This window comes from Gymnodraco acuticeps, unplaced genomic scaffold (genome assembly GCF_902827175.1).
Source record: "Gymnodraco acuticeps unplaced genomic scaffold, fGymAcu1.1, whole genome shotgun sequence".
Classification (NCBI taxonomy): Eukaryota; Metazoa; Chordata; class Actinopteri; order Perciformes; family Bathydraconidae; genus Gymnodraco; species Gymnodraco acuticeps.
In genome coordinates this window covers 2,797,914-2,822,880 of record NW_022990235.1, presented here as the reverse complement: position 1 = coordinate 2,822,880, position 24,967 = coordinate 2,797,914, and the positions used below count along the sequence as shown (strand labels likewise).

Below are 24,967 nucleotides of genomic sequence, written 5' to 3'. Positions count from 1 at the left end.
ATTTTAAATAGTTTGTAATTATTTTTTGCAGCCAAAATTTGACCTTTTGAGTGTCAGAATATTTTTGTATATATTTTTACATTTCCTAATTATTTCATTTCCTAACCTTGTTTCATTTCTTTCATCTTATCCACATTCAGTTATTCCACTACTGCTGGTAATTTACAGGCTTTTTTTGATTATTAATTTCATCCAAAGGGACATTTTTATATGAATAATTGTTCATATCCCTCCATATTTTAAAACTGTTTATTTAAAACATGCACTGATAAGAGTTTGCACCATTCATTTAATGATCCTTTGTGCCTCCTGGGAAAACCTTCAAATGCCCTTGCTGAAATCCATTTGCAAGAAAATAGTGTTAACCTACAGTACAGTATACCAACCTGCATCTCAGTGGGTTTTTGATTGTGGTGCTCACATTGGTTTCTCTGATGCGTCATTCACTCTCAAAGGCACTTTGCTTTTGATGCACTGTATTTAAAGATAAATGTGACTGTGCAGCCGTGCTAAACATACATTTTCCTTTTTTCCAATGTTTCTATTTCAAACGTATTTATTATTGGGACCAGAGTTCTTGGAGTTAGAATACACCTAACCTGTATCTGCACTTCATCTCAAATCTAGTTTTAATACAGACTTTGTGTAGTACTATGATTGGCCTTGATCACAGACCCTCTATACCAGTGGTTCCCACCCTTTTTTCCCAAGAGCCCCCCCAAATGACTCCTGTTGGAAGGTGCGCCCCCCCCCCCCACCACACACACAAGGGGGGTCAACAGCGGTAATTTAAGTTTCAAAGTCTCAAAATGCTACAACTACTGTCACAAACTGGATGAATGTGAAGTATTTTGTTAAAGGAGGATGAAAGCGTAATTAAGGAGCACTATTGGAGTGACTTTGATGGTTATTGGACTCAGGATTAATTTATTTGGATTCCCGCTGAATGAAGAAATTAAAGGACGGCGCGGAAGTGGAAACAATTCACAAAGGGATTAAACTGTTTAAAACACATGCTCAAAGTAAGCCGGATTTTGCCGATGTGTTTATGTGGATTCAAAAGTCGTAAATAATTTACAAAATGGAAGAGACCGATCTGATCGGAGCAACTGTGACAAATAATCCAACTGAAACCGGCATGGACAATGACTATGTTTTTAAAAATGCGCTTATCCAGAAAAGCCCAGTTTGGACACTTTACAGGCAGAAGAAACATTTCTATTAAAGAAAGAATTTTACATTTCTGTCTTTTTATTCCTATAATAGCTACTAACTTGAATTGTTATTCAAATGTAATTATCAATTATTTTTTATATTTTATTGTAATGTAGAGACAAGGCTTTTAGTGACAATCATGTATTGCTTTGCAATTATATGTTAAAAAAAAAAAAAAAAAAAAAGTCTAAATATGATATTTGGCCTCAAATCATCTGAGGCCCTGCGATCTTTGGCGCCCCCCCAAGGGGTACTATACTGTACCTGTGGGAAAGCAAAAACCTTTCCTATCTCTGTTTTCATTGACACATTCATGATACGCAGCTGAAACCAAAACCCTTTTTTTTTTACTGAATAATTTGAATTTCAGCTGACCAAGTTGTGAGAATTCATGTGTAATCGTATGTCGAGCATGAAAGGGAATAACATAGTTTGTAAATTCCCCTCCTTTCTTTGAGAGTCCCAGCAGTTTACACATATCCTAAAATACTTCACTCCCTGTTATTCTAGACTAAATCCATAACAATGATGGTGTCCTGGTGTAGTCAAATATAACTTCTGCTAAATATATCTACCTTTTTCCCTCATCTAATTAATCAGAATTGCATAGCACAAGATACAAGAGAAGAGGTCCATGAAACATTCATGCAAATACAAGCTATTTTAAGGACCGTCTTCCTCTGATCTCCTTAATTCAAGAGCCATTTTATGAAGAGAGTATGAGAGAGAGGGAAGGACATGAATGCGAGAGAGGATTAGAGGAGAACAAGGCAAGAGTAATATGTGTGTGTGTGGGTACATACACACAGTAAAAACACACAGACACACACATGAAATACATGTATTGATGTACATACTACCATAGGTTTTTTGCATACCATAATTGCTTATGCTCTCTAACTCTGTGCTCAGACATTACACTTACTGTTGTGATTTTATACTTAACTTTAATAAATGAATAAAGGGGTTGTTTTTCTTAACATCGCCTCAATAATTATTACCTCTTATTCTTTTGTGATTCTGACATTCATTTTCTTATTTGACCCAGTTGAGCACACAGAGAGCTTCATGTATTTGAACAGTTGTGGGAGCACAACACTGTTACATCCATTAATAGACCTCAGATTGATCCACAAGGTCACCTTCATGCCAGGACAATGCTTCCATTAAAAATGAACACAGCGCGCTACCAGCTCCTCGCTGACAGTCAGCAGCTTCTCTGCTCTGCACATGTCAGGACTGCAGTCTCTTTGAGTGCATTAAGTAACTATTCATTATACATGTTTGAAACGGTTACAAGAAAAACAGCTTTCCAAGGCTGTGATGTCTTCACTATAGAAAAGGAATGCAGGCGTTTATATTATGTTTGCTACGGCTGCAAAAGGCAGAATTTCATGTTTGTCGTCCCAAATGGCAGCCAGAAGAAAATAGAGCCAATATATGTTGTGTAACATTACAGTAAACATCATTTACTGGCGTTTTTGGTGAGATTGAGATTGAGTATGTATTGCTCTTAAAAGATAGGGTCACTTTTTTTTTTTTTAAATCAATCATAAACCAAACACTGTGACACGGATATATAAATGTAAGTAGATGCGTGAAAAGTAAAAAGGGATCCTATCCTTTAAGCTTGTCTCCTCTTGGGGTCATGCTGACCTCTATTTTTTTGCTGCCTGTGGCAATGAATTACACAATGCAACCTAATCAGTTTTTTCATGTTCAGTCAGACAACTCACGTGTTCCTTTAACATGTTTATTAGAAGCAGCATATAGTTGAGTTTGGCGACTAGGCTCGGGCATCATCACTCCATAGATATACATAGCACGATGAGTGATGATCAAATAACTAACCCCGAGCCTACAGGTGGAAGCTGGGGTGGTGGTGGGGCAGCAAGCAGCAGCGACGTGGAGTAGCTGCAGCAATAGCAGCAGCAAGCAATGCATGGAGAGAGATCTGGCAGGTTAAATAGAGCGGCATATTAAGGAGACTCTGTTTGGTTGGTTGTAGAGTGGCAAGGGGCGTTATGTATGAATGCAGCATAAGTGCTCGAGTTGACTGCCTGAACTAGCTCGCAGGCTTCGCCTCATTTATGACATTTGATAATCCATTACAAATATTTTCAGTTTATTTTAACTTGATTTACCTCCGTGTATAAAATATGTTCTACTCAGCGTCTTGCTTTTGAGGCAAGTCTCGGATACAGGGTTAAAATACAATACACTTGACAGCAGAAGTTAATTTTAGCTCGTCTGTGGCATCTCTCTTTTGCAGACGCACAAAGTCATGTTGGCTGATAACACAGGTGTTTTGTTATATAAAAATATTGCCAAGTGCAGCTTTAAAGATGTCTGGTATATAAATAACAGGAATGCATTTCAACCAAGTGTGAAAGCAAGACGGAAGAGTGTGTGTGTGTTCTTCTGTGGTTTTGTCCAGACTTCATTATACTGTAACTCAGTGTTTCTCTTTTATTTCCAGTCTGTCACTTATCACCTTTCTTCTGTGATGAAAAATATACTGTGATTTGTGCATCTGTGTGTGTGTAAACAATGTAATGCTGCCTCCGTTGTAGACTGCAATCCCTGTGGTTGGAAAACTGTCAGCCGCTATTTTGTGGATTTGTTTTGTTGTCAAAACTGAGATTGTATTTATTTGATTATTATTTGTTTTGTTTACTGACCGTTTTAATGTTATTTCAGTTGAATAACTAACTCACACTTTTATGACGAGTAAAAGAGATTTGATGATTGCAGGAGATTAAGTCATTGTGTTTGTGAACTCTGTGCTGCCACGTTGCCATGGAAGCTAACCTCTGGAGTGTCTTTGTTGTGGTTTTCAGCTGGGGCACCCAAGGGGACTTCACCACCACACACCCTCTGCCTGGTGTCAAGGTGAAACTGTTTACCGAGAGCACTGGGGTGCTGGCATTGGAGGACAAAGAATTGGGAAGGGTAACACATCTATTTGTTTCGTTTTACTCACACAAAAAATACTCTGATTTCCACACAGTCCCAACAGTCCTGTATTAAGACTCACATGTCAAATAAATTAACACCACACTAAGCATTTAAACCTCTTTGCTTTTAAAAATACATAAACAATCAATCTCACAAGCATTATATCCACACAGCTATGTCAAGAAAAGTCAGGTTGAAGCCATTATAATTATATAACAGAGGGAAAAAAATGCTCTGGTTTGTTTATTTTTCTTAAAACCAATCAATATCATCTGCTAGTGCCCTTGCCAAATAAATAGCGCAGGCAGCGATTATGAGGAGAGTGGAAAAAGGCGGCCAATGGCAGGCTACATTAGTCTCGCACTGTATAGCGTTCAGACAAAATGAATTGACATTCAGATATTAATAAGCTCACCTTGGTCTCCAGTGTACTAACACTTGAATCTGATTCAGACATAACCTTTAATATTTAATATTTTTGCATGTTCAATAAGAGGTTGTCAAAATGTATTTTGCAACAAAAAAAAACAGCTCTAATCCCGGGGCATTTTATCAGTTTTGATTTCTTGCGAGTACTGTCAGATGGAGCAACACATTCTGGTGTGCTTGTGCTTCCAACAAACACTTCTGATTCACTTTTTGATTATTTCACCATAACGCATGTGTTGGAATGATGTGAGAGAACGATGCAGCAGAACTTCTCTAATGAGAAAAGAAGAAGCCTGACATTTTTTTTTTTACATCATGATTACGATCTTAGAGTTGTTAAGTCTTTTGCTCCTCCAACTCAGAGAGAGCATCAACAGTTCTTCACGCGCACTTCCCTGAGGTGTGAATATGTAAGGTTGCTGTGATGAATGGTTAAGGATGGTGGTTTTGCTGGTTTGCGTTTGGGCAGAAACGCCTCAGACGTCCCTGTAGTGGCAGTGACCTTGGCTGTGACAAGGCTCTTTGATCTCCCACTGCATTAGCGTTGGCAGGAAAGCAGGCTTCCTCAAAGCTCTTTAACTCGGCAAAGAGAGATTAGGCCCCCTCTTCGGGGGAGCCAGAGCAAAGTGCTGTTCTGTTTCTTTACCCTGACTCGCTTTAGTCTTTCTCTTAAAAAAAAAATGAAACATAATCACATGCCCTTGCACACACACTGACCAAAGATTCATCTCCTATATGAATGTTCTGGATTATGGAGTCTCACTTTATCCTGTCCATTTTATTTGAGTGCAGGTCGTCCTCCACCCGACTCCTAACAGCCCTAAGCAGTCAGAACTCCACAAGATGACTGTGACCAAGGCGTGCCCCGACCAAGATCTGAGGATCAAACTGGCCATACGTATGGACAAACCTCAGAACATGAAACACTGCGGGTAAGAGATGCACTGCCAAGTAAGCTTTGTAGTGACGTTCCTGTGTGCCTTTTATTTTCCATGTTTTTCTTAAGAACTCCAGCCCCTCAGCTCCTTGGCCTCATTTCTAGTCACGTACCATGGAAAAATACTGTGAAGTGCACTACTCCCCCTGGTGGATGCCAGTGTGTAGTTTCGATTTTCTTTTAAATGAGAGGTGGCTGAAAGAAACTTAAAATATTCAAGACAACATTAATCATGAAGCTTTTTCATATAAATAATTTGGTTTAACTTTTTCTCCTTTCTTTAGCAAAGTTGCTGTGCCCTAGTTATGCCGACAAATTACCTTAATTTGTGTTGTGACATGCAGACTGCGTTTTGTCTCCTTGTTTGTGCACAATGTTTTGACAGGTATCTTTGGGCTTTTGGAAAGAATGTTTGGAAGCGCTGGAAGAAGCGTTTCTTTGTCCTTGTGCAGGTGGGTACAAAATAAGAGTGTTTAGTGTTGAGGTTGTTTCTGTTCTTCCTTGTTGCATACTTAGTAACAATTTTGAATGTATGAAATTAATACATTTATGTACTGCCTGACCTGGTACTGTTTATATATAAACTATGCAGGATATGCAAAAGGCATCTATTGAAATGTGTTGATTTTGAAATGTTTTGACAATGTTCTAGTACATCTTCATGAATCTTCATTAAATCATACTTTACTGCAGTACATAAAAGCTTTTCCATGGCTGGTTGAATTGATCACTAATCCTTTGGGTTGTAGGTGAGTCAGTACACGTTTGCCATGTGCAGCTACAGAGAGAAAAAGTCAGAACCCCAAGAGTTGCTCCAGCTGGACGGGTATACTGTGGACTACAGTGACCCCCAGCCAGGTAAGACGGGACACCTAGACTTGCTGTTACTATGTACACACACATACTGTGAAACGCTAACTACTTGCTCTTTATTATCCTGTTGTCTCAGGCTTGGATGGTGGCAGGGCTTTCTTCAATGCAGTGAAGGAAGGCGACACTGTGATCTTCGCCAGCGACGATGAGCAGGACCGCATCCTGTGGGTCCAGGCCATGTACCGAGCCACCGGCCAGTCCCACAAGCCTGTCCCACCCACTCAGGTCCAGAAACTTAACTCCAAAGGGGGTGCCTCGGCCCAAATGGATGCTCCCATTTCTCAGTTCTGTGAGTAGCCCGTAACACAAAACGGTCACTTTGGCAAGAGCAGTTTTCATCCACAATGCAGTATAAGCTCTAACCCATAAATGTCTCACGCCATGCTCTCCACACTGCAGTCACAAAACGTGCTGGTAGAACTAACACACAAGCACGCACACACATGCCTTGGTCTCTCACAGATCCCTCCAGCATCTTATGGACTTCCACTCATTGTCACCACTCTCACACTGTTTAAAGGTGCAATCCCATGCTATTCCATCAGTCTGTTCACAAGGAACTAACAAGCCGAAAAATACTCGTGCAGCAGCAGGATTTGGCGTGCAAACTTTGTATGAACTAAATAGGTCACCACACATAACATTTGAACATTCAAGCCTGCTGGGGTTGAATTCAGACTGACAGTGCCAGGGAGTGCTGCTCTTGTCCTAACCATAGGCCTGTTTTAATCCAGTCGTAGCTGTAGAGGGCAGCGGTGAAGACAGTCGGGATTCTGAGACAGTTTCTCAGATGGTTCCCCTGTCACTGACTGACGTCCAAGCCAGACAACATGTCTGAAGTTTTAACCAATCTGTCACTGTACTTGCACCAGAGTTCAGGTAGCAAAGTGAAGGTAAGACTGTCTGCAGTAGTGTTGCATCTGTACCAACTTTTGTTGCAACCGTCTCTTGTGTCCCCCCTCATTAAAGAAGGGTTAAATGTTTTACTTTGTAAGTATCACCATAGAAACTGCCAGCACCATTTTTTTTTTCACACAATCTATACAATACTCGAGTTGGGTATGACTGCTGGTAGTAATTTTCTGAAATTCGAATATTGTTGCCCTTAACAACACTAACATAGACCTTTCTGGCCTACTGGCTTAAGTCACATACTATTTACACAAAAATAGATCCTGCTATTCAGAAACAAGCATGACTGTGTGCATCTTTTGATTCCATAGTTTAAGAATGATTTATTCACCAGATCTAAAGAGCAAGATTTGTATTTTTTCTGACATGAACTGAGAAAAAAGAAATTGGCATTACTCATTAATACTAAATATGGAAATCCAGGGTTATAATGATAGTTTTATAATACTTTTCAAAAGCCCCACATTTATTTTACTTGTAAATACTTTAATTGGAGTAAAACTATAAAGACATGAATTGGATCAGTACTCAGAATCTTATCACATGAATTCTATGTTGTTTCTCCATTGGTTTCTTTGTCCAGTATGTGATCGTTCTTGTGGTTAGTTGACTCCTCTGATGCCAGCTGTTGCCATTCAAAGCCTCCTCTCAGTGGCACAGACTTCCTACCCCCTCCCTGAAACATTGTGGCACACCACGCGTACATGTTTCACCCCCTAGTGGTCTTGAATGGCACTGGGACCATAACATACACAGCCCTCCTGACTCTGCTGCAGTGGACTGATCAGAGACGAGAGTCCTATGAAGGTTCTGAGCGGCGTACGTACACACATTCTTTTTTTCTTCCCAATTGACATGCTAGTGGCTTAGTGAACATCACATTTTTTGTGTAGAATATATATACTGTACAGAAAGAACAAAACATGTATCATATATGAGGAGTTCATAGACAGCTTAAAGGGGTACTCCAACAATTACATTTGCAATTATATAATATTAGAGTACATGTGAGAGACATACTTAATATTTAAGACGGTGACTTATCCGGTCTTTCAGGCCCCTAGAATGGGTACAAGCAAAACACTTATAATCCTAAAAGCACCGACATATACAAAATGCCACACCTGTAGTTAGCGTAGCACACTATCTATTTAAACATGGTCGTATTCAAACAGTTGACCCTGATGACATCATCAGGGTTATTTTCTAAAACCCACGGAAGTCCCATATTGATATGATTCAGTTGACATCTACTTGCAGTAAACTTTTGAACCATGGCTATTTCATCAAGGTTTCAAAAGATAATACACTAGTACATGAAGCTCACCTTGCTACACAGAATTGGATTAGCATTTAAGGTGTTTTTCTGTTGATATATTGCTTCTCAAATAGCTTTATGCGTTAACACATTTAGATCAGTTTAACTAACACAATTTGGTCTAATTTCACGCTGAGCTGATTAAAGACATAAAATAAAACATCCAGTCTAACGGAGTTCCCTCTCAGTGCAAAATACATGATGCTGTTCTCACAGGTTCTACTAACCATGACCAGTAGAATGATATTTTCCAAAACCAGTGGAGTGCCCCTTCCAAGCATGTTCAATTGTTCTGCTGAAATAAGTGGCAATGTTGAATCTCTTGCAAACAGTAATATGGTCACTCCATCATTTATTTCAACCTTTTCAGGACCTTCATAGCCTCTTTCCTTTAAAAAAGACACAAGCAGCTTTTACACATCAAACTGACTTGGACTTTGCTTCATCTTGGTAGGTGTATGTGTTTGCTGATGTCTCCTTTTAAAAGTAAGCCTTATGTTTGATCTCCAGTTTTTAATAGTGACAGTACTTAATGTGTAGCTCTTAAGTACTCGTCCATAAACCAGAAAAAAAAAACTGCAGTAGAGTGATGAGGATCGTACAGTCTTCTCTTTCTCCCTCTATTTCTGACACAATCTTTTTTTCTACCTCTCTCTCAGACTCCTTCTTTTTCTGACTCTGTCTCTCTGCCTCCCTCTTTCTCTCTAATGTGCCTCAACATCTGTTGTCAAGTTCACATATCCTCACATGTACTCACACACCACCGCCCACAAACTCTCATGTTGGTATAGGTTGTTGTTTTTAAGTTATGTTTTCTTCTTCATGCTTTGCCTGTACCCTTCTTAAGTATTGCAGCTGCTAGGTCAGGGTCTCGTGATTGCTCTCCTCCAGCCTTGTTGCTAGTCTTTATGTTATTCTGGTTTGTCCCTTCTTACCCTGCTGTCTTCTAGCTGGACTCAAGGGTAAGTGCTTCCCTGTAGCCGGCACAGCTCAGATAATCCCCGCCGATTATCTGACAAATGCAACGTTCTTTCTCTCTTCTTTCCCTCTTCTCCTTTTTTCACGTCTCGCCTCATGTCTTAGATATTAGTTGATAATTCTTTTTTTTTTGACGACCTCAACTTGAGGATCAAAGTATAAGCATCCATTCGTGCCAATATAGGATGCATGTATTTTATTCTAAGAACTTTTTATTTGACTCAGCAATGGTTAGTTGATATTATAGTTGTTGCATAATTGCCTTCTCTCTTTATTCTTATTGGTGACTGGATCCCTCAGAGTAAAGCAATATGATGACAAAATGTGACATACTAGAAAACAAATACAAAATGACATGTGACATGAGAAAGATTTAATGTTTACATTTATTATAGATAAATGTGAAGATCTGAAAACAAGCTAGTGATTATTTGATTACAGCTAGATAAAACCTCAGATGTTAAATATGAACAATTGTAAATTAAGTGTGAATGATGATGACAGTCTGTGATGCAGTTCTTTTTTTAAAATATATTTCATGCATGATTGAAATTAGTTTTGACACTTTAACGTGTTGATCATGCTTTACTTCAGAGGGCTCAAATGCTTTTAGTTATTTTCCTTGGAACTTTTTCTCCATGAGAGTTGGCAAATATGTATGCGGAGTATTCTGAATGCCAAAGAAAAGGAGTAGCTAATGCCGCCCCTTCTTACGATAAAATACTCCAGACCCCCCCCTCCTCCAGTAGATGGGCCTGTAGATAGAAGCTAGACCCGTGCTAAACCTCCAGAAAGAAAATATCCATTTTGATTTATTTTGACTGCCCTTTTTTTGCCTGAATAGGAGAACACCTGTGTCATGTGTCCATACTTCTGTACAAATACAGGAGTTTTCATTCATTTCCTCCATCTCCCAGAGAATGACACAGTTTTGCCTCTGTCGGCTTCATGCTATTTACCCATGTACTTGCACCAAATTGTATTGCTACCCTATTAGAGTTCTCCGGTAGTGGTATGCCTGTTAGTGTGCTCTGTAGAAATCATGAATACACTGCAACATATTCAAGTATTGTCAACTTGCAAATGCGTAGAGAAAAAAAAGGAATGCCAAAAAAAGATAAAAATGCAAATTTGAAAATGGGTCTGCAAATGTGCATGACATTTAAAATCTCAATGAAAGGTCACACTGTTATCCAGCATGTGATAATTTATATATGTATGCAAAAGTACCCGCCTATTCACTTTGGGTATTTGGTCATTTTATTGATGGTTGAAGTCATTATCATTATTGTAAGTTATGATAATGTTACTGGAGTATTGAGTGTATCCTGCACTTACACTCCCTCATTTACTCAAAGCAGACAACGCCCACTCACTGTCTGTCAGCCCCAGGCACCTTCTCTTCACTCTTTGGATGTAACTTGAGAGAACCTTCTTGTGGTCATCAATTTCATTAAGGACCTGTCCCATCACTGTCTTATTGTCCCATTAAAAGGTTGATTTACCCACAAAATCTTTTTACATCCTGTCTCGTCATCCAGCCTTTGGGCCTCTCTGTAGCCATTACCTGTCTTCTCTCCGTGTTTCAAAGCCTCACATGTTAACCGTTCTACTCTTTTTACATTATTGACCTACATTACCTGTCTTGTCCCTCGTCCTCAAACACTCTGTTATTTCCATCATTTACATTTTACTTGTTGTCTCACAGGTTTACCTTCTAAAATTGGAGTAAAACATCTAATTTTCTTGAAGTATAACCCTTTGTTAGGCTCTTGTTTCTTATAGAACATTTCAATTAATGTTTAGCACCAGTATCACAGTCTTTTCCCTTCCCTCTCACTGACCTGGTGGTTGACAGATGTCAGTTCTGCCCTATATGTTGCCCCGGCTCTGCCCAGCTAAGATCAGGCCTCCACACCTCCCACCCACACTCCCAAATCATCATCAATCATGTCAGTGTCTCATGGACATGACACCTGTCACTCACACTGAGGACTGCATCTCTTATCTATTTCGAATAATCCTCATCCCCATCATTTTGTCTCTGACAGATATTATTTAAAGAGCCAGTTTAGTTAGTTTTCTTCTGTGGTTTAGAGAATTAAAGAAACATTTTCCACCGTGTTTTCATCAACCATGGCCTTTTTTTTTACACAGTTTGATGTTACTAATGTTCTTTCCTTTATTGAATTTCACAGCTCAATTTAGGGTTTTAAAAGTCTGATAGTCTTCTTGATGGCAAAAGTTATGAAGCAAGAAAAACAATAACAATTCTGAAAGGATATGACTTCCGAGGATCCATAACGGGATACAAATCTACAAAACTCAGTTTGATTTTTACAACATTTTCCCTAAATAAGCACTTTAAACTGTATCTCTACAGTGTGTTCTGGTAAATTATTCTTTTGCCATATTTCTGTCTTTTTTTTAGCACACATCTGTCAGGACCAGAGTGACATTCAACAATCGAGAATGGCAGAATCTATTGATACATTAAGAAGAATGCATCTAATTCTATCTAACCAGCACTTTTTCATCATTTCAACATGGTTTGGATCTTTCCCCTGCAAACACATCAGGGAAAGTGACATACAGATGCCTGCATGCACATACAATAGAAGCACCCTTGCCTCTGAGCTTCGCTTCAGATCAATAGAATCTCATCCACCAATACATAAAATATCTTTACGCTGCGTGATACAATGCAAGTTGACAATGTAAGCTGTAAGTGTTTATAATTTGCCCTTAGAAGTAGCAAAAAAAACAATCCCTGTTGTTTCTGTGTTTCAAAAAACAATTGCTTTTTGCCTGTTCCTCACTGATGTCTTCTCCTCTGAACCGTGTTCTCTCCCCTGTGCCGTTGGCTGGATAGATGCTGACAGAGCTCAGAAACATGGCATGGATGAGTTTATCTCCGCTAACCCCTGTAGCTTTGACCACGCCTCGCTTTTCGAGATGGTGCAGCGGCTCACGTTGGACCACAGGCTCAATGACACCTTCTGCTGCTTGGTGGGTGACCCTCTGCCTGTTATAACATCACCACATGATACATTTATGGCAGTGGGCTGCTTTTGTTAGCCGATATACAGTAATACAATCCCCATCTGTGTTTGTTTTGTGCAGGGTTGGTTTAGTCCAGGCCAGGTGTTTGTCTTGGACGAGTACTGTGCCAGGAATGGAGTTCGAGGTTGTCACAGACATCTGTGTTACCTGCGTGATCTACTGGAAAGAGCAGAGGGTGGGGCTATTATTGACCCCACTCTTCTTCACTACAGCTTCGCTTTTTGTGCCTCTCATGTCCATGGGAACAGGTGTGCCCTTATCTCTTTCTTAAAATATTGTGCTTTGGAAGTGACAGGATTTGAAAGCCCATCAAATATAAATGTTATTCCTTTAGTCGATCTGATAGTAGGTGAGCACACTATATTTCCATAAACATTGCACTACAACAGAATAGAGAAGTCAGCCTCAAACAACCTAGGCATTTTTTGTCTTCCATTTATTTAATTTTGCCATGTTTATTTATTTTTTGTTTGTTAAATTTGTTCTGCTGTTTGTGTTACATGTTGCATTATGTTGTTAATCAATTGTATATCTCCACATATTTCTTTGTTTTCTACCATTTTTCTTTGCTTTCCTTTCTCTCTGTCCTTTATTACCATAGTCTCTTACTGTCCATATTATTCATCCTCCCATGCGTGCGTTAAAGTCAGAGAGGGCAGCAATTACTGGGGGCCGCTGGGCTATGAGACCCAAATGTCACCAAAGAGCTCCCAGAGCCCAGATCCTCCCACTGTCTCTAAACAAGCACGCATATTCAAGTTTAGAAAGAGAAAGGATTCCAAAATACCACTCTTTCAAGGGCAAAAAAGGTGAGACATTGTCGTTTTTTTTGTATGTGTAACACAAAGTGAACTCTGATCTTGAACAAATCTTACACATTTTGTAGCCAGTACCTTGGGAGTACTACGCTTTCTGCCAGAATTTTTTATATTCTTGCTCCTGTCAGACTCAGATGAATGGTTGCATAACTTGAACCACTGCAGGGTTTCAGCTGGGTAAAAGTGTGTGGGTGTGATCCTCATACTGTAGGCCGGACGGGCTGACCACAGTGAAAGTGGACGAGAAGGAGCGCTTTGAAGACATCAAGGAGCGGTTGCGTGTGATTTTGGAAAACCAGATTGTAAATTTCAGGTGACAGCCGACTCCCCAACAGCAAATAACCACAAAAGTTTCAAAACATTTTGCTTATGTATACTTTTCCACTGAAATTACATTTTCTGTATATATTTTCCATTGCAGATATTGCTTCCCCTTCGGCCGTCCAGAGGGAGCACTGAAGGCCACATTATCTCTGCTGGAGAGGGTTTGTTCATATATTTGAGAAAGTGTTTAATACTTTAAGATACAACTGTAATGAATACAGCTTACATACATTGTCTTAAATGTTGCCTCTAGGTCCTGATGAAGGACATTGTGACCCCAGTCCCACCAGAAGAAGTCAAAGGAGTGATCCGCAAATGTTTGGAGCAGGCCGCTCAGCTCAACTACGAGCGGATTCAAGAATATGCTACAATCGAAGGTAACCAGAAACACACAAGCCAACATGACATAATGAATCTGGAGCGAATGTGTTAATGATTTAATTTTTTTAAGAAAATCCTATACCATAACGGTCATTATAATGTTTGCAATGCAGTCATATCATTTAACATGTATGGTTTCAGATTGAAATGCTCAGCGAGTGGTTGTGTGTGGAATAAAATAGGAAAATAATACACATTTTTTCTCAGATGTCCTTTTTCTTATTCCAGTATGAGATTGATCTTGTCATTGTTATTTATTTACACATGGTGAATTCACTTATATGGTATATCTGTGTCCATATCCCAAATGATCTGTGGCATCCCCGATTATTTGTGACAGTTTGTCGGTCACTTTCTGTCTCAGTCCAATAACTCTCTCCTTTGTTTCAGGCCTGCATTAGCTCTGTGCTGTTCTGTAGGTCAAGTTGGCTTTTGTGTAGAGGTGTGTGAGTAAAAATGCATTCAAATCCAAAGCCCTGAAATCTGTTGATGTGCTGATCTCTCATTATGCCTTGACTATTCAAGCTGTGTAGTAGCCCGGCCTCTGACATTTAATGATTGGACTGTGAGTTCAGCTTAACTGAATGTCCTCTCTGACTCCCTCTTACCTCCTCCAGCTGACTCTGCCCGCCCCCCTTTACTCCCCTGCCTTGAAATACCAGCAGCTCTCTCTCACCTCTATCTTCTTGCTGAAGACCACTATCTTCCTCTCCCTTCCTGCTCTCTGCTCTGCTTCTTTATCCTTCCCCACAGTTGTGGGCTTTGTCACCATTATCACTTTATTAGACCACTTGGACTAAGTGATAACTGGCTTTTGACCAAAGGGATGCTGGGATTTAACACTTACAAACCAGCATCAGCCACCTGCATGTGCTTTGAGACATAACAACATGGCCTTTCTTTATTGGCATGGATTACAAACCAAAAATGACATCAGTGACAAGACATTTTATAATGTCTTTCTCTCCTGCTTTGTCCTCTCTACCTGTACACCCATTAATAGCATTGAATGATGTTGTTTATGCCTTGAAAGAAATCTCCCAGGGTGCTAAAGATACTAAGGAATCAAACCTTACTATCTTGCCATGCTGTTTGAATTTACTTTCCACTGTCCTTGTGAGGCGCCTGTCTTAAAATCAATCAAACATTTGACTTTGCCTCCTGGCTAACAGAATGTCGTTTTCACCTGGACAGCCCTCTTCCCATCAACCTTAACCTTTAGCATTCCCACCTCTGACCCCATCCTCTTGCATGCACCAATCCTTTTTTATAGGAAAAAAGAGGGAAATGTTTGAGCACCCTGTCTTCTGCTTGGCGTCTCAAGTGATGGATTTAACCATCCGTGAGTACCTTCATCATCCTCTCTCCAGTCTCTCTCCTATTCCCTCTTTTTATCACCTCACCCTCCCTTCTGCTGCTTCTCTTCCTTCAGATGTGTTGCTCCTGCCATGTTTGCTTTTATCTGTGCCTTTTGTCTGTGAGAGTGAGTGGGGAGCGCACCAGTCGAGCGATCTGAGCAGCATCGCACTGAAACAGTCGGGCTCCGTTTTTTAGTACCATCTGTTTGTGATGGACATGAATGAGCCGTCTGGTCTGTAAGCTTCTTTCTTTTGGTTGGATTCCTTTGACTTGAATGCATTTTTACATTGCTTACATTGTTATCTCCTCCAGTCATTTGGTCTGATCATGTGTCAGTGGTGTGCTGTGCCGAACAGGTAGGCTTTCCTTTCACCGCGACACCACAGTTAGTGAAGGAGCACAACCACAGAGCTACGTATGGGGAGGACAGAGCAGGGCGTAGGGCGTAAGGATTTACCAGCTCCTGTCTGTGTATCAAGTCACTCGGTGTGTCCTGTCTATGATCCTGCCAGCTGTTTGTGTGTCTTACCTGTTTACGATAGTCTGAGCTTTGTCTGTTTGTTAACAAACATCTTGTCACTCTTTTTAATTTCCAGTTTTCCACAGGCTAATATTTCCGTTTGTCTCTTTTTTATTGTATGTCTGTGATGTTTGTCTGTTGCCTAGAAACCTCACTCCTTGGAGCTGAAATTGTCCCAGCAGATTCTTTGAAAGGGTCACATGGTGAAGAATAACAACTCTGAGCTTCCCCCCCTGTAACGTGAAAATAACCCAAGAACCGTGCTAATTCTAAACAACTCTTATCTCTTCTCTCCCTTTTTCTCGCTGAAGTTGAGAAAGGTCAAAAGGATCAAAAGGATCCAGGTGAACCCATGTTTAGCTTGTGGTTTAGCCACAGTGCACACACACATGTACACACACAGACCTAACCCCCCAACCCTCCACACACATGTATTTTGTGAAAAGATGCAGAACATATGCATGTATGCACATAACTTTTACCTGTAGCACATCTTCCATACAGTATATTATACACCCTTGTAATAGACATTTGAGAACTCATTCAAGTTTTCAAATGTCTTGGCATGTTTTAAGCATCTCTTTATAAAGTAACTACTTGGAGATTGTATTACTTTATATCATTTCAGATGTGGCTCAAGACTGTATACTCTGTTCAGGGAGTTTTTCTTTCCATTACATTATATATATGTTCAGTTATGTGGTAAGGAGGTTGTAGGGAGCTGAAAAACACATTATTCCCACATTTGTGTACAAAGTATTGTAGAGTAATACAATCTCTTACAAAAACCAATAAGTCACATATTTACATAAATGTTAAAGTCAAAGGGAAAAGAAGAACAAAAGCAACATTGCATAACACATATGAGCAAATGTTCCTCTAAATATTATAATTCTTATAATGGGATTGTATATATTACATATTACTTTAGATGATCATTCATTTAAATCAAATGTTGTAATCTTTTCTAGATACATAAAGGTCAATTTAACAAAAAGTCAAACACAAATGTGTCCTACATTTTGTTGTATAACCATGCCGACAGTTTTGATTCAAACTTACACTTCAACTGCATCTTAACTTTATTGTCATTAGGGGAATTTGTCTTGCAGTAGGAGTGAAACATAGAACACACACAGATATTAGCATATATTACAGAATTCAACACATTTGACAACATAACATATTTGTCACAACGATTTGAATGCATTCACGATGCCGATGAAGCCATAAAGCTTGCTTAGCTTTTCTTTTAGACCAAACAGAGTGTTCTTTCCAGATCTGCTCCCACCGATCCCCTCCACATTACAGATAGATATATAGTTACTGATATACAAATCCATGTCACCCAAACCTATTAGTGTCAACCTTAATGCCCCTAAAGACAATGACTGAATTATTATCTCAGCTTTTTATCTCAGATTTCCCTACCATGATAACATTTGCATGACAATTAAAGTGACAGATTAGTGTTTCTTGTTACTACTTTCCAACCGAAACCAGAACATAGATAAATGTTTGGTTTTTGCAGAAATATCTGAGGAATATTTCATAAAATAATGCAAACTCATAAAATAGTAGTGTACTGTAAGCTATAAGGACCCCCCAGTGTAAAGACCACTGCTGTTCAATGTAGAGTTATGTTTCAATGTGCTTTTGATTTGTGTAGCCCTTCAGTTCCATGTTCAAATGATGCACATATCATCCAACATAGTCTCACAGTTTAAACAATCCCATTTCATTATGTTTATCTGTTTTACGCATTATTCTGTAAGCAAAGGTACAAGCAAGTGATTTGGAGCTTTTGCAACTTATAAACCAACGATGATAAGTGAAAGATGGCCAAGATCAGTGTTTAGCGCTGAAAACGTGAGTTGATGGCTCATCCAACAGCGTCATCCTGTGTACATATTTAGTAAAACAAAACTGAAGTCATTAATTCAAAAGATTTGTTATCAGTTTTTTTATTAACTATTGAGATAATAGCTGATTTAAAGAGAAGCACAATCCAAAAACCAATGAACCAAAAAGATGACGCATTTTCCAATGTTTTGAGTGTCTTGTCTACCTGCTTCAAGAAAGTAATTTTGTTTGTTAATAGATTCAATTAAATGTAATTTACAAATGCATAACAAATGGTTTAAAGTATTACATTTCTTAAAAATGGCCTTAAATTAAAGTAGAATAAATGTATACATGTGTTTGCTTAAACATATATATATATGCACAGGCATTGATATAATTATTAGTTTATTTTCCTTCGACCGCTAGCATCACAAGTACTGAGTAAAGTAATAAGCTTGATTCTAGCCTGTAAGATAGTATTAGACCTGTATTTGAATAGGAAACTAAAATCTGAAAGTTATTTAATAAAACATTTACACAGAATGAACAAATATTTGTTTACAATAGGCCTATGTTCTCATTGAGTGTCTTCTTTTTCTAACCATGTGACAGCACAGATGGGTTATTCAGTAGCGCTTCACAATATGCATGTTCTTGATGCCACATTGCACCTCCATCCCAATGCCACTGTTCTCGTGCCTGATACTCTTTCCAACATACGTCTGTCTTTCCTACAAACACATTATATGTCATGCAGCCCAAAATGCATATAAACAAGAACACATTTAACTTGTTATGCTAGATACAATATCACAGTGTAAGCGCTGTGTGTAGTCTTATATGAAATGGTCCAAACATATAGAAAGGAAACAAAATCTTCATAAAATCCCCCTGGAGTCCTCTTTGCTTGACTAACCATTCATCCCTCATCCTCATCCTTTTGTCTCAGAGAACGTAGGCCGCTTAGTCACGCCTGCCAAAAAGCTGGAGGAAACAATTCGCCTGGCGGAGTTAGTCATAGAGGTCCTCCAGCAGAACCAGGAACACCATGCGGAGGTGAGTGAGAACCCTCTCCTCCTCAAAACACTTTTCCTCTTTACTCTCACTCTTATCTCACTCCGCCCCTCAGCAGGGAGTTAGTCTTATTATCAGCCTTCTATAAATAAAGCTGCTTTCATCTACGGGTAACTAAGAAAAAAAAGATATTTCAAAGATGAATTTAATTCAGGAGAGCTCTAATTGCTGTTCAGCAGACCATGACTTCATGAAATCAGAGCGGCGTGTTTGAGCAGAGACTATAAATTAGACATAAAATGATATCATGTGTGCAGTTTTTTCCTCTGATCATAGTAGCTCTCCGTTGCAATGTTACATAAGCCTTTGATCTATTTCCAGAATTTACAAGCAGAAACATTTCAAACTACCTGTTTAATCTATAAGACTATATATATTGTATTGGATAAACTTATCATAGGCTCCGACTGTATTACAACTTTATCTGAAAATTTACTGTAGCAGTAGCCCCATGTAATGCGGTAGGGGTTATATATTCCCCTCTGAATGTAGTGTAGTAATATATACCAGTATTTCCACCACTGAAAATAGTTAATTTATTGCACCCTGTATGCTGCTATAAACACTGAGCTTGCAGGAAAGCATGTAGAACATGTTGTGTAGATCTGAAGGTGATCCAATGTGATCGTAGAATATACAGATAAAGCAGATTTATTGTATCTCTCTGAATATGCTTGACAGGCGGCAGTCACAAGTTCTGGAGATCAATCGGTACAGTATTTTTATTTATTTTTCCTCTTCAGTCCCCATCACGACCTCCCTGTATGGCATGTGCGCCACTATGGCAAGAGGCACCTTTTTAGGCAGAGAGACACTGTAGCAATGGGTGGGTTTTTAGGCATAAAAGTGGAGCAAACATGTTTAAAAATGAAAAGGCACTGTAGCTTGCACAACATAATTGTGATCATAAAGCATGTTCATCGGGCCATACAAAGGTTTCCTTTCTTTCCAAGCATGCTGAACCAGTACAATTCCCAAAGTATGCTCCATGTTAACCTTTTGAAGTTTGATCCACCATGAACATTTGTTTCCCCTCCATCCAACAATTAATTTCACAGTCCGCACTTTTGCAAGCATTACTTCCCCAGCTTCTCCTCTTCCATCCTTCTCTGCTTTCTATACTTAGTTAAAAATAAAAAAATACTTCTAAAGGCAAATGCCTCAAGAAAACGTTATTGTCCTGTACATCTTACTGTGTTCTCACTGTTATATGATTGGTGACTGTCCCAGCAGGGAAAAGAGGTATGTAGTCAATTTGAATGAGAAACACCCATAATGCTTTGTGCATGTCCAGTAGATGATGCCACGTTTCCTTCCCCCTCAGCATTAGTACACTCCCTCAAAATGGATCCCTTAACACACTTGCATTGTGACAGCACTAGTCTGTCTGGCTGAACACTGGGTCTGCCTCAGAGCTTTCAGGGTCCTGAATGTGTCCCTTTGCCTCGATTGGAAGCCAACCTTTGAGTGTTGTCCCTTCCTCCATCTGTTTACATTACGTTTACAGTCCTCCCCTTTGATCCCTCCCTGTACGCAATATAGTATCTCTCCTTGAATGTGATGGAGAACAGCTTTGTTTGCTGCCTGTTGCTCTATCTCTAGAACTGTTGAGAATATTTTAAATGTTTGGACGTGAGCAGGTAAGTAGCCAGGTAAGTCAGGTTATGACTGCCACTAAAGCCAAACGGAAAATAACTAAACAAATTAGTAAACAAGAAAAGAAAGCATGCAGCATTAAGTTCGCACTTAATTGATTGAACTTGGCAACATGTTGGTTTGAATGAAGCCAAGCCAAGACTGCCAGCAAAGCAACTAATGTACCCCTGCTATCAAAGCGCAAGGAAATCCTGACTGTGCTAGAAATTGGTCAGCTGAATCTCGGAGTACTTTACTAATTGGAACGGACACACTCCAACACTAGAGATGCTGTGTGCTGCAGTCTTTGGTATGCCTACTCCAAGATGTGCATGAGTCACATTTGCATCTAGCGCTATGGGTTTGTCAGTGATGTGAATGGTGGACCCCCTCATCTCTTAGCTTGAGAGAAAAGCATGCAGAGAGCTCCACATTTGCATGAGAAAAAGCACCTTTTCCTTAAATGTATAGATGCTGTCATAAATATAACAAGGCACGACGATGAAACTCTACTGTGTGATACTTTTGCAATCATATAAACTTAGGTAATTACAATGAATCCACTTTTAAGTCCTTATCAATATAAGCAGTGGATCTCATGTCTATCTATCTCGTATGTGATTGGAAACAACCACACACACACACACACACACACACAAACACACACAATCAGGAACACTAATAGACAGTTACTCAGTGTTCATGAACATAATGTAATATAGTGCATAATTAAATTACCAATGTTGACACTTTAAGATAAACATACTTTTGCTAAGAGCTAGATGAGAAGGTAAATACAAATGTTATTTATTAGTTATACAAAAAGCAGTAACCTATAGCCAAAAAACTTGTCAGCTCAACGGAAAGACTGGGAGCAAGGGGAACCTGCTAGCTGGCTCTCTCTTGAAGGAAAACAAATCCACATAAAAGCACCACTAAAGCTCACTTCTTAAGTGATTTCGGGTCTGTTTATTGTTATGCTAGTTTATATGTTAGACCGTTTTGTGGACGTCCTGGCTAAGTGGTGACTCACTAAAGTCAGTGAGCATGTAACCCTTCATAAAACCACAATGTGTTATTTCACCCATTGGTTTTTAACAGGTTTAAATAACTATGACCTGATTTTTAATGAGCTTAAGAGGTAGGGATAAGTGGACTCTTTCCAAACTTAGGTGGAAACAGCTAGCCTGGCTGTGAGCTGTTTAAAATTGTAATGCTAAGCTAAGCTAATGGTACTAATCAGGGGTAGTTTGCCGCTTTCAGTTCCTCAGAGGGAAAATAACTTTACGCGCATTCTACAACATTAAGGACCTACTGATTTACTCTTTCCAAATGTAAGTCAACAGGAAAAGTTTATCTGGGCCCAATAAAATCAAGGACAGACAGAGAATTTGTAGTACCACCATTTAGCCACTACAAAAATGTGCTTTCACATCCGACTCACTTCCTGGTGGAATTTAACAGGAGAGAGTTATAACTATTGACACCTAACTCTTTGAAAGGTAGTAAATAAACATGATTCCCAAAATGTAGTCCTTTGACATACATTAAAACACATACAAAAATAATTCCTTTCAAGAACTGATGAGCTCCAGTTGTGTGTAGTGTTCCCTTCTTCCCTGTTATTTTTCCATGCGTCATCTCATCTGTTAACTGGAGCCATTGTTCATCTCTTCGCTTCCCCTCTTGCTGTGTCTCTAGGCGTTTGCATGGTGGACAGACCTCATGGTGGAGCATGCAGAAAACTTCCTGGCCCTCTATGCCATTGATATGGATGCCGCTCTGGAGATCCAGTCCCCTGAGAGCTGGGACAGCTTCCCCCTCTTCCAACTGCTCAACGACTTCCTCCGGAATGATTGTAAGCTCCCACATTTATTTTATAGACCCTTCAAGTATTTGTATACTCAAACAAAGACGCTAAAGTTTTTCTGTCACTGCCTCTATTTTTTTACACAGATCATCTGTGCAATGGAAAGTTCCACAAACACCTCCAGGATCTGTATGCTCCTCTGGTGGTTAGATATGTGGATCTGATGGAGTCCTCCATTGCACAGTCAATTCACAAGGGATTTGACCGAGAGTCCTGGGAGCCTGTTAAGTAAGGAACCTCTGTATTTAGATAGACTGTAGGATGGCTGGAGATGCAAGGCTTTTATATTCAGATGACAGACTGACTACATGGACGCTCAACAATCTTGGAGGGCAGCTATAATGGTCACCCAGACCTCCTGAGGGTTCACTTTAAAGAATAAGCCAAGAGTGGGCTGAATAACCCATTTATTCTCTGGAAAAATTGGTTATAAGTCTTTGACTTATTTATGTCTTTCTATTTCTATTCTCCGACACAATAAGGTCAGGGCAACATGTCTCCGTTGTTTTGTTTTGTGAACTAACCTCCATAATGTGTGCTTTGACATGTTGCCAGAAACAAAAGGCATTCACTCTGTTATGTTGCTGTTATAATTTATATGTTGTGGCTTTCACACTTTTGCTTTGAAAATATCATATTTAAGATTTACAAGGTAAAACGTTATTTGTTTTTATTGTTATCAGTATTATTAAGTTGCTTTTCCTTGTCATTGCATTTAATACAGTATATATGTGCGTCATGAGCTCTCTTTACTCTGTAGGTCTTTGTATAATGTGCATCTTTGACAATTACTGTTGGTCTTGTTTATGTGTGCAACTCTACGTTCCTGTCTTCACCTAATTTGAGATTTTAAGTTACTTTTATGATGAGTGTTACATGGCTTTCTGCAGCTTCCACATCACTGTTATAGATTCTTTTTTTCTTTTTGTCTGTCTTTTCTGCAGGAGTTTAACAAGTAATCTGCCCAATGTGAATCTACCAAATGTGAACCTCCAAATTCCCAAAGTACCAAATCTGCCAGTGCCAGTAGCAGGACTATCAGTTAACCTTCCACAAATGCCTAGCTTTTCTACCCCGTCATGGATGGCTGCTATATATGACTCTGAGTGTGTATTCAATTAGTTTATTTTAGAAACATATTAAACAACCTGAGACTGCCTTGGTATGAAGATGTCCTCAGCAAAAGATCATCAAAAAACAATCAAATTATTTGTTCTTTGAAGTACAGCAAAATACTTTCTAGATATCTCTAACTGGAGATTCAATCAATTGTACTTGTGTGAATATTCCATTATAAATGTCCATGTTCATGCCAAGAGCTCTCTGAAAGGTGTTAGAGTAGATGGGGTTCTGCTTTCTAAAATGAGACACGCTCTCATTTGTCTCAACATGCATGCTGTTGAGCTGAGGTGTGGAGATACAGGCCAAAACCAATTAAATACTACATGTATATATTAATACAATATATCGCTCCAAGGCTATTTGGAACCATTTGCAAGTCAAGTTATCTATTCCACAAAAAATGTATCTCCCCAGAGTTGTTTTCCACAGACATTTGCTTTAGTGATTTCTAGTGCACTGTAGATCGTAAGTGGCCATAGATTAATCTCTGACCTTGAGCACCTGCCAGTGGTCTGATTGGAAGGGAGATAAATGCTTGGATTGGAGATGATAGCGCAGGGAGGCTGGGTAGCTCCCTCTCCGTTTTATCACCTCTCCTTGAGACTCCATATCTTTCCTGCAGCACTTTTCCAATGAGCTCTACTCAGGATGCCCTTAAAGGTCTGCATGATTTGTTCAGTAATTATTCCAGGGGCTCCACCAGCCTGGGGACATGGATGCTGAGAGAGGGCCTGTGATGAAGGGAAATCAATTTGCACAGTTTTTGGGTGGAAACAGACTCAGTCCGTACATCCCATTCTTACATGCCCTCTCTCATTTCCCCATTCTCCACTCTTTTGTCTTGACACAATTTGATTAGCTGCTGTATCTGCAGTGACTTTACCTGCATGTGGCCACTTCACATCCCAGTTAATAATCATACTCTACAGCAAGGGTGTCAAACTCAATTTCATCGCGGGCCACATTAGCATAATGGTTGAACTCAAAGGGCCGGTTGTAACTATATAAATATATAATATATATATATAATAATGTATTATATTTAATTATTGCCTCTGAATTGGATTATTATCGGATAGGGTAATAACTAACTACGTCTGAAAGCAGAAGTCCAGGCTAAATAATTGCAAGTCTCTTCAGTGTGCATGTCACAAAACGAGATGCATTGTGGGACATCTAGTTTATGGGCAACCTGCTTCTGTAAAGTGGCATATAACTGTATAATAAACGTATTATATTCTTTGCAAGCTCTTGCGGGGCCACATAAAATGAAGTCGCGGGCTGGATTTGGCCCCCGGGCCTTGAGTTTGACACCCCTGCGCTACAGTTATTGATT

At 39.4% G+C, this 24,967-nt stretch overlaps 1 protein-coding gene across 20 annotated transcripts in view; it reads left to right on the top strand.

Annotated features, from left to right (window-relative positions):
- The window catches only part of cadpsb (Ca2+-dependent activator protein for secretion b), a 60,805-nt gene that overhangs the window by 27,504 nt on the left and 8,334 nt on the right, over positions 1-24,967 (top strand). The window contains exons 7-24 of one of the 20 annotated variants that reach the window (XM_034219049.1): positions 4,056-4,167; positions 5,395-5,534; positions 5,925-5,991; positions 6,289-6,397; positions 6,489-6,701; positions 9,593-9,604; positions 12,493-12,629; positions 12,744-12,931; positions 13,713-13,814; positions 13,923-13,986; positions 14,079-14,202; positions 16,397-16,429; positions 18,880-18,986; positions 19,686-19,715; positions 20,235-20,246; positions 22,341-22,497; positions 22,596-22,737; positions 23,454-23,615. In XM_034219049.1, coding sequence (XP_034074940.1) covers positions 4,056-4,167; positions 5,395-5,534; positions 5,925-5,991; positions 6,289-6,397; positions 6,489-6,701; positions 9,593-9,604; positions 12,493-12,629; positions 12,744-12,931; positions 13,713-13,814; positions 13,923-13,986; positions 14,079-14,202; positions 16,397-16,429; positions 18,880-18,986; positions 19,686-19,715; positions 20,235-20,246; positions 22,341-22,497; positions 22,596-22,737; positions 23,454-23,615 — 1,911 coding nt within the window. Of the gene's footprint in view, positions 1-4,055; positions 4,168-5,394; positions 5,535-5,924; positions 5,992-6,288; positions 6,398-6,488; positions 6,702-9,592; positions 9,605-12,492; positions 12,630-12,743; positions 12,932-13,712; positions 13,815-13,922; positions 13,987-14,078; positions 14,221-15,479; positions 15,549-16,396; positions 16,430-18,732; positions 18,748-18,879; positions 18,987-19,685; positions 19,716-20,234; positions 20,247-22,340; positions 22,498-22,595; positions 22,738-23,453; positions 23,616-24,967 lie in introns of all 20 variants that reach the window. The other 19 variants (XM_034219045.1, XM_034219050.1, XM_034219046.1 and 16 more) reach the window with 19 other exon arrangements.